General features: G+C 39.4%; 1 protein-coding gene across 1 annotated transcript; it reads right to left on the bottom strand.

Moving 5' to 3' along the window:
- Positions 1-11,283, bottom strand: LRIT3 (leucine rich repeat, Ig-like and transmembrane domains 3). Its single transcript, XM_075150604.1, has 3 exons — positions 10,576-11,283; positions 2,450-2,755; positions 1-1,395 (listed from the first exon to the last, which is right to left on the bottom strand). The coding sequence occupies exons 1-3, from the start codon at positions 11,117-11,119 to the stop codon at positions 329-331; spliced, it is 1,917 nt and encodes a 638-aa protein (XP_075006705.1). The 5' UTR covers positions 11,120-11,283; the 3' UTR covers positions 1-328.
- Positions 11,284-14,687: the final 3,404 nt, after the last annotated feature.

Below are 14,687 nucleotides of genomic sequence, written 5' to 3'. Positions count from 1 at the left end.
TAAAATGAAAGAAGAGAAAACAGAATGATGTTTTAATGAAAACAAAAAATAGATCTTTAACCAGGCAACAATTTCATGCTGTATTTATCTTTTGAAGAACATCATTCTTTCACATCCAAAGTCACAAACATAAAAAAGGAAAATAAACAGGCAACATTTTTCTTCTCTTCTCCCTCCTACGCACCACCCTTCCCATCCAGTAGGCTGCATTACATCATGTAATATATTCTGACCACCACCTAGCACCAACCTGCTTCCACATGCAGTATCATCATTTTGGATTAATTTTACCTATTGTATATTCCATCTCCTCCATCCTCACCCATGTTCAACACAGATACTCAGGCCTAGAGCCCTCGCTTTTGAAGGTCATTTGAGAATCCATGCTTGACCTAGAACAAAGGAGAAGTCTTTCCGACTCATCTGTGTACCTTCGTGCCCAGAGCTGCTCTCCCGCATTCACTGTTCGAGGCTTCAGAGACAGTGTTTCAAATTTCACATAGGTCTCTTTTGCAAGGTCAGCTTCCTTTGCAGTTTTCGGTTTCACACGAAGTTTTAAAACTTTGTAGAGTAAGAAAAATATCAAAGGTAAAACAAACACACATGCTGCACTGCTGGCCAATATCGGAATAGAAAACTGAGAGCTGCTTTCATCATTTAACCTATCAGTGGAGAAAATAATGCACTGCTCTTTTGTAGGTGGCACTCCTTTGGGTGAGACACATGCCATATATTGAGTACTAGGTTGCAAACCATCAATTGTGACTTTGTTTTTGCTAGAATCAGTGCTCAGAGGCAACATATCTTTCTCACCATACTTTGAGTATAACACAGTCACTGCAGAGTTGCTTGTGGCATTGACAGTTTTCCAAGTTAAGGTCACTCTTTCATCAGTTTCACTGATCACTCTTAGGTTCTTTACAGTAACATTTTGCTCAGCCATACCTGCTGTATTCATTGAAGTCTCCTCACCTTTCTTGCTTATCTCCCCAGTCTGCTTTTTGTTTCCATTTGTCACTGCTTTTGAATTTTTCTTTCCATCGAACATGGGCCTGGATTGCTTCTTGTCAGTAAACCTGATGCTCGTTGATCTTTCAGTGCTAACCAGCGCTGTGGTGGTTGGTGTGGTGGAGGGAAGAGGTGTGGTTGTCCTCTCAGGTTCCTGCCTGGATTCCTCCTGAGTGGTATTCTGTCTCTCTGCCTCTTGCTTCCTTCCATACTTCTGTGGTGACACAGTTGTAGTAACGACACCAACCACTGTGACAGTAACAGCAGCTTCTGACATTCCTGCCAAGTTCTTGGCTTTACATCTGTATTCTCCTGCGTCCTTGTATGAAATCCCTGTCAAGCTTATTATGGACCATCTGACACCCTCTCCAGGTGTTTCTTGAATTACTACAGGAAAATACAAAGAGTAGAACATTATAAAAGGGAGCTAAAGAGAAAGTAAACGTTATTAGACTACTTCTTCCCTTAAGTTATTTCTGCCAGAAGGAATCACATGTATTAAACTTTTAAAAAAAAAAAAAACAAACCCAAACCAAACCCACCCGCCCCCCAAACTATGCAACTCCCTGCCATATTATATTATTGCAGAAAAGTGCTCAGCTTGGGTCAAAATGGAATTGAATGTCTGGAGGAATTACAATATAACTTGCAGTTTCACTAAGTAAAACAAAACCACATGAAGAGAAATCAAATGTCTTAAAGCTAAGTGACTAGGAAATACAAATCTCACTGACTTCAAGTGACACTGAACACACTAGCCATTTAAAATATTGTTTGAAATTACCTTTGTCTTAAGATATTTCAGTACTTTGGACTATTACCTTCTTCAGACCTATGATTTAAGATAACTGCTAACTACTTGGCATTAGCAAGAAACATTTTTTATATTTAAGTTACTGCATAAATATCTATCGTAGTAGCTAGAATGATATGAGACAATCACAGCCTCTTTAGCATGCAAGATGAGTGTTGCAAATAAACAATTGACATTTGCAAATAACATAGAAAACATGATTTTGGAAAATCCTATGTTTACAATGCTGAGTTTTAAGCAGCTCAGTTATGGCCTCACTAGTTTTTTTAACACGAACATTTTGAACCAAAACAGAGACTCCAGTAATGAATTCTCCTTTCTGCTTTTCAGCTTCTGAGTTAGACCCCAACTATCCCAACTTCCATTTTCCTTTATTCTTCCCCCGCTTCATCCACTTCCCTCCTCCACGCATATTGTTCTTATTACAGATCACATCCAGAATCAGAACAGTCTGTTGGACCTGTTCAGACCAAGACCTAGACAAAGAATTTCGTAACAGCTGTTGCATGGATACAATTGCCAGCTTGGTGCAATACCTGGTCCATTGTTTCTCATTATAATGATCTCAAAGCACAACCAACCCAACAATTTCAGGCTCTCCCATTTCCTATAAAAAAGCAATTATACCTGTATAGTTCACTGGTATATTGTCTGACCTAGTCCAAGTAAGCTGCGGTGTTGGGTAGCCGGTCGCATCGCAGCGTAGGAGAACGTTGCTTCCCAGCGGGGAAGTGATTTTTGTCGCCGACGTCATCACGGATGGTTTAAGACACTGCTCTAGCTCAGCTTTCTGGAACAAGATTCCTGCCAGGCTCTCAGGTCCACTACATGAAACCAATGGATCAAGAAGTACAACTGAGTTGTCCACGATTTTGGAAAATTCAATTAGTTTTGAAATGCGACAGTCACAAAACCATGGGTTGTCCTGCAAACCTGAAGCAGGAAGGGAAGAGGGGAAATAAAAAAAAAATAAAATAATGTTGTCAGGCAATATATGGATACCATGATTACAGTATGATGCATGACTACCACCAGGTACAATCAAGGAGAACCGTGGACCTGTTCTGAGTTAATCTTTTCTCTTTCAATTTGTATTTTTGTTCGGCTGATTGGTGGGGGAGTTTTTGCAGAGGTGAGGAAGAACAGTATGAATGTTTATTAAGCTAAACTTTTTCTTCACAGAAGTTTACAGGAGCATAGTAATATATAGCACTACCTTTGCTTAACTTTGCTATTATCTAGGAAAAACCACTTTGAAAAGATATCTTAAGACTGATGATACATTTTCACCTGCCTGTGCCTTCTGGAAAGACAGCTTCGCAGGGCTGTTGCATCCTGTCACTCTCCTCTGCTCTTAGTCCTTCTTTGGGCTCTTAGAACTTGATCTTCTCAGACCCTTTTTTCAATGCTTGCAGAGAACATGATGATTTAAGGGTTTAGAGCTTACACCAATATCTCTGCCCCTTGAAAAAGAGATAAAGGCTAAGGAGACAAAGCTTTAGGCCAATAAAACTCTTATCTGGCTCTGAACTACACCAATATTCTTAGAAATCTGGCTTCAATTTAAGACAACCTCTGAAATACATTCAAAAAGAATAGCAGAAGAGTAGGAAATGGGAAGGTCCCTGGAAAAAGCTGATGACTACAATATTTCCATGATAGTACACAAGAACACTATCTCTCCTCTTCTGTTAGAGCCTATAACATTTGCTTCTTGATTCCAAAGTCTCTGAACGAGAGGCTTCTCCCTCTTGGTGAACTTAGTATGGTGAAAGAGAGTACCATTTCTGAGAAATATAAGTCTAAATCCTCAGCTGGTATTGATTACTCTGCTATGTTGACCTTCATAGAGCAACAGCGGCTTCACCAGGTAAAACACCACACAGCATATCACTCATGAGTTCAAATATTTCCTCATTTGACTTATACTTTTGGGCATACCTTTTTCATTTTTAACAATAAACAGAACCTACGGTCTGAAACGAGGGATGGTATGCAAGAACCCTTCGCTATTGAATTTACTGGTTAGTGCAACAGAGAAGTCATATTAATTAAACCAAAATTAAAAGAAAAAAACTTGAAACACCTGCTAATATTGTTCAGGGTGTATTTTTAGGAATTATCAAAACAGCTAATGGAAAAATTCCGCTTTTTCTTCTGGAAGAAACCTGTAGATGAAAGAATACATGAATAATTAACTACTGCTTCCTTTTATCGCCTGACCAAGATTAGGTTATTTTAAGCACAATGGCAGTGATTGGTTAAAACCATGGTAAACCCCAATTAATCCCCGCTCTTTAAAACAAGACTTGACCTGAAGAGATTCCATGACTTTGACATCACAATCCAATTTCACCCCTTCCAGACATAGGGGATTTTATATCTATTCACTACTTATTGTCAGCCAGAACAGAGAAGAAGAAATCAAGGAAACTGTACCAGCAACGGCTTTTCTTTTAAAAAAAGGAAAAAAAAATCTCCAAACTATAAAAAATTTTCCTGTGAACTTCACACACATATTCACAAGAAAAGGAGATACCATCCGAATGTTTTCCATATGTCTAGGCACATCAACTGTTTGTGCTCATAAAAATTCTGCCCAATCAAGCACATGTATGTAACTATTTGTACTCATCTTTTAAATTAGGCAAGCTTTAGTTTGTAGTTGGAGAGAGTTAGAGACAATATTCCTGTAATTTTTTTTTTTTCATTCTCACTTGCTTATAAGGGGTCAATTTTCCTCACTATGTTAAGAAAGAGACTATATGAGTATTTGAAAATTAAATTCCCCTAAGATGTAAGAGGGAAGACAGGATCCCCTTGAAACAAGGCCTCAACTGCCAGAGTTCCTCTGTAACAAATGCTGCTAAAATGCATGTGAGCTCCCAGCACGGCCTTGGTGCTATCCAGAGGACAGAAGCATGGGGCAGCTGTGGCTACAAGCAGGCAGCAGGGCAGGAACTCTGGGTCCACACCACCAGTCAGGACAGATTTGCAGCATCAGTAGGGCTCCCATCCCACATACCAGGCAGCAGATTCTCCCTTACATTGAATGGTACTGAAAATATTTCTTCTGCGACCTCTCTGCATCCTACAAGCCTTACTGCAGGAAAGGATGGGGTTTATTATTGTTTCTAATACTACTAGCAGCGCTTACAGGCCTTTCAAATAGAACCATAGAATGGAAAAGACCTTTAAGATCATCGAGTCCAACCATAAACTTAACACCGCCAAGTCCACCACTACACCATGTCCCTAAGTGCCACATTCTACACGCCTTTTAAATACCTCCAGGGATGGCGACTCAACCACCTCCCTGGGCAGCCTGTTCCAGTGCCTGACAACTCTTTCGGTGAAGAAATTTTTCCCAACATATAAAAACATGGCTTTCATTCTAGCAGTGTCCCAAAGAAGACCCAAAATTGTTACAATAAGTATCAGAAACTGACAAAATAGAAGGAATGATGAAGCAAAGATGGATAGTCCTTAGATTCCAGATAGTCCTTTTTCCAGTCTGGGACACAGGTTTGACCATCTCAGATCATTCTGAAGGCCTAGTTTCAGCTTCAGAGGAAAGCTGTAGTCCCAGAAGACTCTGCACTCCTGTGCTTTAGTGCAAAGAAAGAGTTATTTCAGTTAGTCACCTCATCTCCCCCATCCATCATGCTTCCCAGTGGAACCGGCTAAAGAAGCAGGACTTACATATATATATACAGCTATAGGAGTTCCTTCCTTGCCTCCACGGCTCATCCCTTCTATTTATCTGTGTCTTGCCAATATCTGACAGTATTCACATTATTTTTAGTAAACTTGCACAGCCATTGTAAGTCATCAAGTCATGTGAATTCCCAAAATGAAAAGATGAAAGCACTATTGAGTTGGAAGCAAGGATAAAACACTGAATTTGATTATACTTCAGTTAGCTATTGAAGAGAACAGAAATGGGAATGTAAACCTAGTTTCCAAACTACAAAGGGCATTCTGAAATTTAACAGCTTGTGTTTACAAGATGGTAAAAGTGAGAACAAACACATGAAAGAATAAAGAAAAGGTTAAAAAAAAAGGAAAGAAAAAAAGAAGAAACTGGAAAAAATGGGGAGCTTTAATAAAGCAATGAGATGGAATCCCCTCAGGAAAATAATTTCCTAAGAAGACAAAATAAAAATAATGATAAGTCTCCAATGGCACGTGTATCTGATGGAACACCAAGCCTTTATAAACCCTGGATTTTTTTGTAGAAATATTAAGGCAGCTTGTTGAACTGAGAAAGAAATACTAACCAAGGCAAAACAAATGTTGGTAAATATTTATGCATTGCAATATACCAATTCAGTGTATTTTAACATTAAATATGAATTACAAACTGCTCTAAAAACCTTTCTTTATTCTAGATTCAGCATATTTTAAATTTACTCTCACACATTTATATGTATGCTTGTGTACAACGGCAAATATATGTATATGTGTGTCTGTGCATGCACATTTTTTCAGTCTTCTCAGTAGCAGGGTTTCCCATGCTGTGTCAATATGGACTTTAGCATTTGAAATAGCTACAAGTGAGATTTCCTTTGTAAATCAGTAACCAGTCTCAGACCATAACTTGTAAAATATACTGCTTTTCAGTTGCTGTAAAATAGCAGTATGTGAAATATTCAAGTTTTGGGCTGATGGAAATATTCACCACAGCTTGGGCCAACCTACCCAAGGCTCTCTTCCAACTGAAGCTACAAAAGTTTTGATCCATGGTTCTGAACAGTAAAGCCCACTTCCCGCACTGTGTCCCAGTGTTTCCTACAGACAGTAATTACTGGGGAGCAGTTTCAGGAAAAGCAGCATCTACCCAATGGCCCAGTATAATAGCTGGGAGCCTGATGGACCTGCAGCATTTCAAATTTTTGGCACTTCTACGTGCAACAGAGGCAAGATCTCATCTAACTGCCACCCTATCAAATCCTGGATTCCTCTGTTCCTCTCAGTGACTCAATAGATGTAATTTTCCATATGGAAAATGATACTGCCATCATTCACACCAGAAATCTCAATCTCTGTACAGCAGCCAATGCTGAAACTTAGCTGTGATTTGGATCAAAGTATCAGGCTATAGCTCCAGAGGTAACCAAGAGAGGGCCAGATGAACTCACACATTGGTCCCTCAATCATTTCCACTGCTTAGTTGTCAGCTCACTGCACAGCTTTGTTTTGAACTGTTCCAAAGGGCGCTCTCCAAGACAAAGCCAGATGTGGCTCCAGGGACAGTTCGCACTCCAGGGATTGCTTCCTGAAAGGCGTATGGATGAGACCACACCAGGGATGGCTCTCTCTATCCTATCCTTGCCCTCGACATAAGTGCAGCAGGCTTTGCACCTCCAAACTATCCTGCATGCCTATCAGCCCATCAGGCATACAACATACCCTTGCTATTTTATATTACAAAAGCACAATTCTATGGGTTGTAATGCAATTCTCACATTACCTCAGGCAGTTTGAACTGAAGAAAAAACACCCCCACCCATACAGTCACATTTTAGAGTCACTGCAGCATCCCTTAGAGCCCACAGAAAACCAAGGGAAACCTGAACTTTCTCTTACATGCAACCTTCTTTATGCTCAGTCAAGACACTGAAGGTAAAATTGCCTCCTGGTGTTAAAAAATACATGTGCACACACATTTGAGTTTGGGGCTTTGCTGTTGTTGATCTTGTTAATTAAATACAAGTGACAATCTTGTTTTGCCAGAACTAGGAGAGAAGCCAGCTCAAGCCATAATTTCTTACACTAAGTAGAATCTGACTGCTGTTTTCCTGACTAGACAAAAACAGCATTTATTTGCTCTGGGTTCTAACTTCTAGCAGAGCTCTGGCTGCAGTTACCATTCCATGTAGGCACATAGGTCAGGCTGAACGCTCCCACAAAGAACAGCTGGAGCACATAGGACACTCTTAAGCATCAAAGCATGCAATTGTGGGCATCACATTTTAAGAGAAACCTTTTTTGTAAAACCCAAAGGAGTCCAAAGGGAACCAGTAACTATGGTAGAAAATGAAAAAAAACCCCAAACCTCACAGTCTATAAGAAACTGGTGAAAGAAATGGTGTGATTAGTAAAGGTGGCAAACAGGGAAGGAAAATGTATGAAAGGTTACTATAAGAGATGGTAATTAGTTTTTCTGTATGTCCATTTCATGTAGGACAAGAGGTAATCAGCTTAGTTTGCAGTAAGGGAGATTGAGGTTAGATATTAAGAGAAACTTTCTCACTATCCTGATAGATAAGCACTGGAAGACGTTACCAGAGAAGGCTCTGGAATGGTCTGGCTGCAGGCTTTAAGAACAGCACTAACTTAACCAGAATGGTTCAGTTCATCTGGATCTGCATCCCAGCAGGCTAGAGGCCTTTTTGAAATCCTTCCTGATCACATACCTCTGTGGTCCTCACCTCCACCTCAGAGGAAGAGGAGAGTACCTATAGGAAATGTTTCTCCTCCCTCACGCTCCAGCAATCCCAGTAGAGATAAGGAGGGGTGTCAGAGAGGAAGCAATGCCACAGAGCACATCTTGCTCCTGTTGTTCTAAGCTGACATCTCCTACGGTTGGAACATTATAGACACATCTCAACTCCTAGGTCACCTTTCTAGCCTGATAGTTTCTATCATCCATTCATTCCTGAAAAACAACTGCTTTGTAACAATCCATCAACAGCAACCTAAGGACGAGCCGCTGGCAGTGAGCGTGAGTGGCATAACTACAACTTCGCAAGCTCCAGTAACACAGATAATAAAGCTAACACTTAATGGAGACTAAGTAAGCTTGTCAGAATAACCCATGACATAAAGAGCACTGCACTTTCTAATCTCCAGAGGAAAGGCATGTTTCCTTATTCACTATAGAGTTTCTTATATAGCAAGCACTGTCTGTCTGCATTGGGATATACTCATCAGAAGGCTATGTTGTCAATGAAAGAAAATTCAGCTAATTATTCACAGCTTACCTAAGGTAGATTTACTCAACACAACACAATGAAAGTACTACCTGGCATTTTGCATTCTCAGATCCAAACCTGTAATGACTGCACAGAGCCTCCCTCAGCACATAATACTAAAAAAAAGAGAAGCAAGGCGCTGTTTGAACCCAGTGTGTGTTCACCTCTGGAGATCTGTATTCAAACCCAGTTGTAGTTCGTAAATGAAAATGATCCAAAGGTCACATCCCAAGTCTCTAGAGAACTCAATGCTGGCAGCAGAGGGTTTGCCAGGACTAGAAAATGCTGGCAAAGTGCCTGCACCAACAAAGCCTGCAGATGGTTGCCCGGGGGAAGGGGAGGAGAGAAGAGTGTGTGTGGTTTTGGGGTTTTTTGGTGTTTGTTTTTTGGGTTGTTTTTGTTTGTTTGTTTCTTTTGTTTTGTTTTTTAAGTGGTGAGAGCTATGTAAGACAAGGAAACCAAATAACCTCTGGGACTCCCACATGAGATCATCAGGAGGATTAGATCTAGCACAGTCAGCTCTTACTTTACTGCCTCCTGTAGCCTTCAGTGTGGGGACAGGGAGAGGGGTACTAAGCTGGACTTACTTTTACAGCTTTTTCTTTTTTTTTTTAATCCTGAATAAACAAAGATCCTATTAATGCTGCAAACCTACAGTTACCATGCACGTGAGGAACTCGTTCAGCCTACTTGCATCTATTAAGTTATATACAATCTCATCTGAATGAGATTTCAAATTGCAGCTTCTGCTGTGAAACAAAGCAGCTGAACAAATGAACACTGAATAGCAGGGGTTTAGATCAAGAAATTGGAAATACTGGGCAGTACAATGCAGGGCAGATCTTTACCAGTGGGTATAGTACTACTGCAGTAGAGAGAGCCAGCTGGTTTTCCTCCCTTCCACCTGCAACACTACACAAACATCAAAACATGACTTATACATAAACAGAAGAGAACACTATTGATAGAGCTGTTCCAGCCGTGTTCTGAGACTGCAGAAGAGAAAGGGGTTACCTGCAAGACTAGGAAGTGGAGAGAAAGTGTAAGATAAAGCACAAAGTCACAAACTTTGGTTGTGATGGTATACTAGAGACGTGGAATAAAATTACAAAAAAAAATCAGAGTCTGGCCAAACTATTCTTAAATCCTTACCTTAAATACTACAAAAAGTACTGTGAAGTTGTAGGGATCAGATTCCTATTCTCCCTCTCATATTCAAGACGTAAATTGGGAAAAACTTCAGGATAATCAGTCAGCTTTAGAGCAATGCAAGGCCAGCAGGAGACATGGGGAGAGCAGAGTTGCCCTCTTTTGAGCCACCACCACTATCTGCAGCACTGTGTCTCAAGACAGGCTTCACACGAGCATCAACTCTAGCTACTTGTTTGGCTTGTGAGCCACTGGAAAAAACAGTTGCAAACGGACATGCTTGCAGTTGCAACCACTTACAGTGATGAGGGAAATGTCATCAGAAACACAATTTTTTGAAGCCTTGCATTTATATGGATTCTGAATACTCCATATGGCCTGTACCCCTGTAGACGGAAATCTCATAGATTTTACCTCAGTTTTACAACCTTGAAATAACAACATACATGGAGGTCACTATCTTCATTTTATAGTTTTCTGTCACCAACAGAAAATAACTAAATAATCACAGAGCAAACCAGAAGACTGACCTGGATAAAATCCACTCTTCTGAATCCCAGGCTGGTCCCCTACCTGCTCTCACTTGCAACTTAACATTTAGGTACATTTTAATGAGGTTTAACGTACCCAAAATTACTCTCTGGGTCGCCAGAATGTCTGTGTTCTTGGACAGGACAGCTTCTGAGAAAGGGGGCCAAATGTCCATCAAGTCTGACGGCAAGGTGGTTAGCTTGTTGCTGGATATGTCCAGGTAGGTGAGGTTTCTCAGGTACCGGCCAGCATCAGCGGGAATGCTGGTCACTTTATTGTTGTGTAAATCAAGAGTCCGTAGGTTGGGCATCTCTGCCAGTGATTCCCAAGGGAAAGTGGAGAGCAGATTACCATCCAGCCGTAGCTCATGCAGTTGTTTCAAGTTATAGAAACTGCTGATATCAATGTTGGCTACACAGTTGTAAGTTACCCACAGGTATTTGAGATCTACTAGGTAGTAAAAGGCTTCAGTTGGAATCCTTCGTATGACAGTTTTCTCTATACGAAGTTTTACAGTATCCACAGGAACATTTACAGGGATCTCATACATGTCAGGATCATTACAGAGCACAGACCTAGCAACAGGGGGGGAAAAAAAACCAAAAAAAAAAAAAAGAAAAAAAAAGAGAGATATTGGCATTTCTCATTTCTTTATCAGAAATTTGTATTTCAGATTTAAATGCAAATGCTATTACTTTCCGCAACACTACTAGCAGAATAAAGAACATCAAATCAAGAACAGTCCTCTTCATTTAAAAATTGAAAAGACAAATGTGGAGTTTCTGAAGGGAAAAGGAATACAAAATAGCAATGATACTTTCACATGAAATCTAGATTTGCTTTTTTCTAAAGCATGTAAGTACCATCTTCTGTCCATCATTCTATAGACAACTGAAAAACAGAAGCCATGTATAAGGAACAATACATGCATGTATCTCAAGTGGGAACTGCATGCCATCTGTTTTACTAAAATTCAGAATATTGGATTACTAATTTCTAATTTTTCCACATGATGAAGATTCAAAGTATTTGTCTATATTTACCTTTCAGAATAGACTGAAAATTAAAAATGTTAGCATATTTCTTTAAAGGAGAGCTTTCTAGCCCTCCTTTTGATGTCTACGTAGAAATGACCTGCTTTTTATAGGTGCTAAGAACTTTCTGCTCCCATTGATTTCAGTCAAACGCGGTTTCTCAGTATTTTCAAGAATCACTATGTTTCCATTTCTTTGGGGTACATTGTTTGCACATATTAGCTTGAAGATTCCCCTCCCATCAATAAGCCTATCTTTAATTTCCCCCCCCCCTTTTCTCTATATTCTTCCTTTGTTTTACTTTCTCCTCATGCAGCTTTATACTAGATATGTTGTGACAATAAGTAGCAATGTCAATCAGTATCTCCCAAAATTGACATGACAATACTCAGATCATCAAATTTCAAATTAAACTCTTTATTACCAAAAATTATATGATTTTCCTGCAGGTTGAAAAAGAAGAAACTACTGCATTTATTTAAACTAGAATCACCTTACAGTAGACAACTAGTTTGTAGAAATAGAAAGGACATTGCGATAGTAGGAAAATCATGGAGCAGAAAGAAATTGCCTTCTGCAAAAACTGAAGATTTAGAGTAGCTATTTGCTAAGTACCAAGTCATAATCACCATCTGCTCCTATTCAGGAATGCTGCTAGCCATATAACACCAGTGTAAAATATGCCTTTATTTTAAGTATGCTAGAACTAATTTGCAATGTTTGAGAATGTTATTTCCAATTTCTTCAACCCTTTTCCTTATAAATTGCCTTGTATAACAAATAATAAAATATATACCTTGTTCCAGTGCCATCACTTCTGCCATGGTAAACGCAAGTGCATTGTGAAGGACAAAAACCATGCACTTCTTCAAAAAAGCTCATGAAGATGTAGAAGTAAATAAAAAGATACATGGCTTCCTCCCAGCAGAACTGATATGAAAAAATATGAAAACTTTATTCCTAGGCACTCATGTGCAGTGTGCTACGACTGTGAATGTAGACATCCATTTAGTAACAGCAGATTACATCAGATTAGCCGAGATCTGTCGTTGCTTAACCTTCAAATGTATCCTGAAAGGGATCAATTAAACCTGCTCATTCTTTATTCTGTCAGAAGAACACACTCTGTTTCAAATCATATCCAGCGTGTTTCAAGGCTATTTTAATATGTAGCTTGTAGGGTTAGTATGTAATAAAATGTCTCTTTGCTCCTTCTAAGAGGCAATGCATTAGTTACTGTCCATAAAGTGTTCCAAGGTTCCTGAAGGAAATCTAGTACAGCATGAGGATATTGCACGGCATTTTCTTTAATATGAAAAATTACAAATTGACAGGAAGCCTAGATTCCAGAGCTTTTAAAAAATCCTGTAAAAACAGGTTTTTACCAAAAAAACACGTATATTTTAAATAAGTAACACACTGCAAAGCCAAACTTCAGATGCATGCATACATAATAATAGAAGATATTTATTCTCAAAATCTGAGAATCAAGAGTGCATATACTACCATTCATAAATAGATCTATACACCGTCATCTTTTCCATCCTGAAAAAACCCATTGCTCACATCGCCAAAGGTATTTTTTGAAAATTACACAACAGACCTATATAACCATGAGATTGACTTAGAAATTATGAGAAACGACCGTAAATATTTACTCAGTTTTATGTGCCTCCCAAGTATCAAGCTTTAGGGTGCATTTTGTCTCATTTTCAGGATTTGCTGTGCAGTCACAAGCACTAGAAATGTACTACTACTAAAACAAAAGCTGTCTTTCCTCCAAATTCATTTGGTTGTGTGAGCCAAAACTTTAAAAATACATTAAATATCCTGCAACTCCTTCAAAATCCTAAAAGCTGATAACAGATTCTATAGGGTTTGGCTAGATATTTCTATATCTTAACATATTCACAGAAACAGAACTTTGCAAAGCATATCAACATGGATACTTGGTATAGAAATATATTCACAGAGGGAGAATCCAGAATATTTCAAGTCTGGAAAACTTTCAAGGGGAGGTGAGGGAAAGTAATTCATGAAAGGAATTACAGGTGCAAAATCTATGTTACTGAACCTAAGCACTTCCGGCTTCAGTCTCTCCCTGCCCCTGTGTCACCTTGTCCAGCCCTGCAAGAGTAACAGTGACCACTTCACTAGCCTTTTTTGTTTGGGACAGACATATTGGGCCAATAAACCTCACTCTCAAAAACTAAAGTCTTAGTGGTTTTTGTCTTTTTGTCTTCTTAACCTATCTAAAAAGATTACTGTGATTAACAGAAAACAGCTGGCTGGCTGGGGCAGATTATTATTCCAAAATATTAATCTTCCAAAAGATTAATTGACTTTAACCCAGACTTCACTCCTTTCCATGTAACGTATGCAGGCAAATGACACGAGTCCTATGACGTCAGTGCACTTTGAGATACGCTCATGGGCAAGGCATTGTTTATAGTTATCTCTTGTCTTGTCTGACATCGCACCATTGCCAGGATTGCCCTCCGAAACCTGCAAAGGACAAGAAAGGGAAAGCAGAAAGATCGTTAGCTGGAGAACCAAATACAAAGAAAAACTGGGTAAGCTGGCCTTAAGTATTACAACAGTTTTCAATTTTAGTAAAACTTACTTAATAAAAAATGGTGTATTTGGAATTCAAAAGGACCTGAGTTTTTTTCACTTCCATGTACAGGAATAACTCAGTTAAGTTCAGTGTTTCTTCTACAACAGGGTCACAGCAGCTTTTGCTTATCCCAGGACAGGGTATAGCCACAACAAAGATGAACTTACAGAATGGGGAACAAACGAGAGAGTTTTTCATTGACTCAGCAGGATCAGCTAAGTTCACCTAGACAGAGATCACAGGCTCTGCTTCTAGGTTGGTAGTAGAGAAAGGAAGGATGCCTCTTTGCAAAACCCAGTTCTCAGTCAGAGGCATTGGCTTGGTTAGAGCATTTGATATGCTTGCTCAAAACAGAAGAATAGGCTGAGCATATTTACTTTAACAAAAAGTGTCAATCCATCCTAAGCAGTCAGAATATGACACATCCCAAATCAAGCAAGGAAATCTCTGGAAGTTACATGTCACTAAGCCGCCACACATTTTTGGCCACAGTCATTAAAACCAGTCTACCGCTGATGCAACCCAAATTCCGTAATGAGTCCCTCTGAGAAACCACA

Source organism: Calonectris borealis, chromosome 4, assembly GCF_964195595.1.
Source record: "Calonectris borealis chromosome 4, bCalBor7.hap1.2, whole genome shotgun sequence".
NCBI lineage: Eukaryota > Metazoa > Chordata > Aves > Procellariiformes > Procellariidae > Calonectris > Calonectris borealis.
This window is presented reverse-complemented; position numbering and strand designations above follow the sequence as displayed.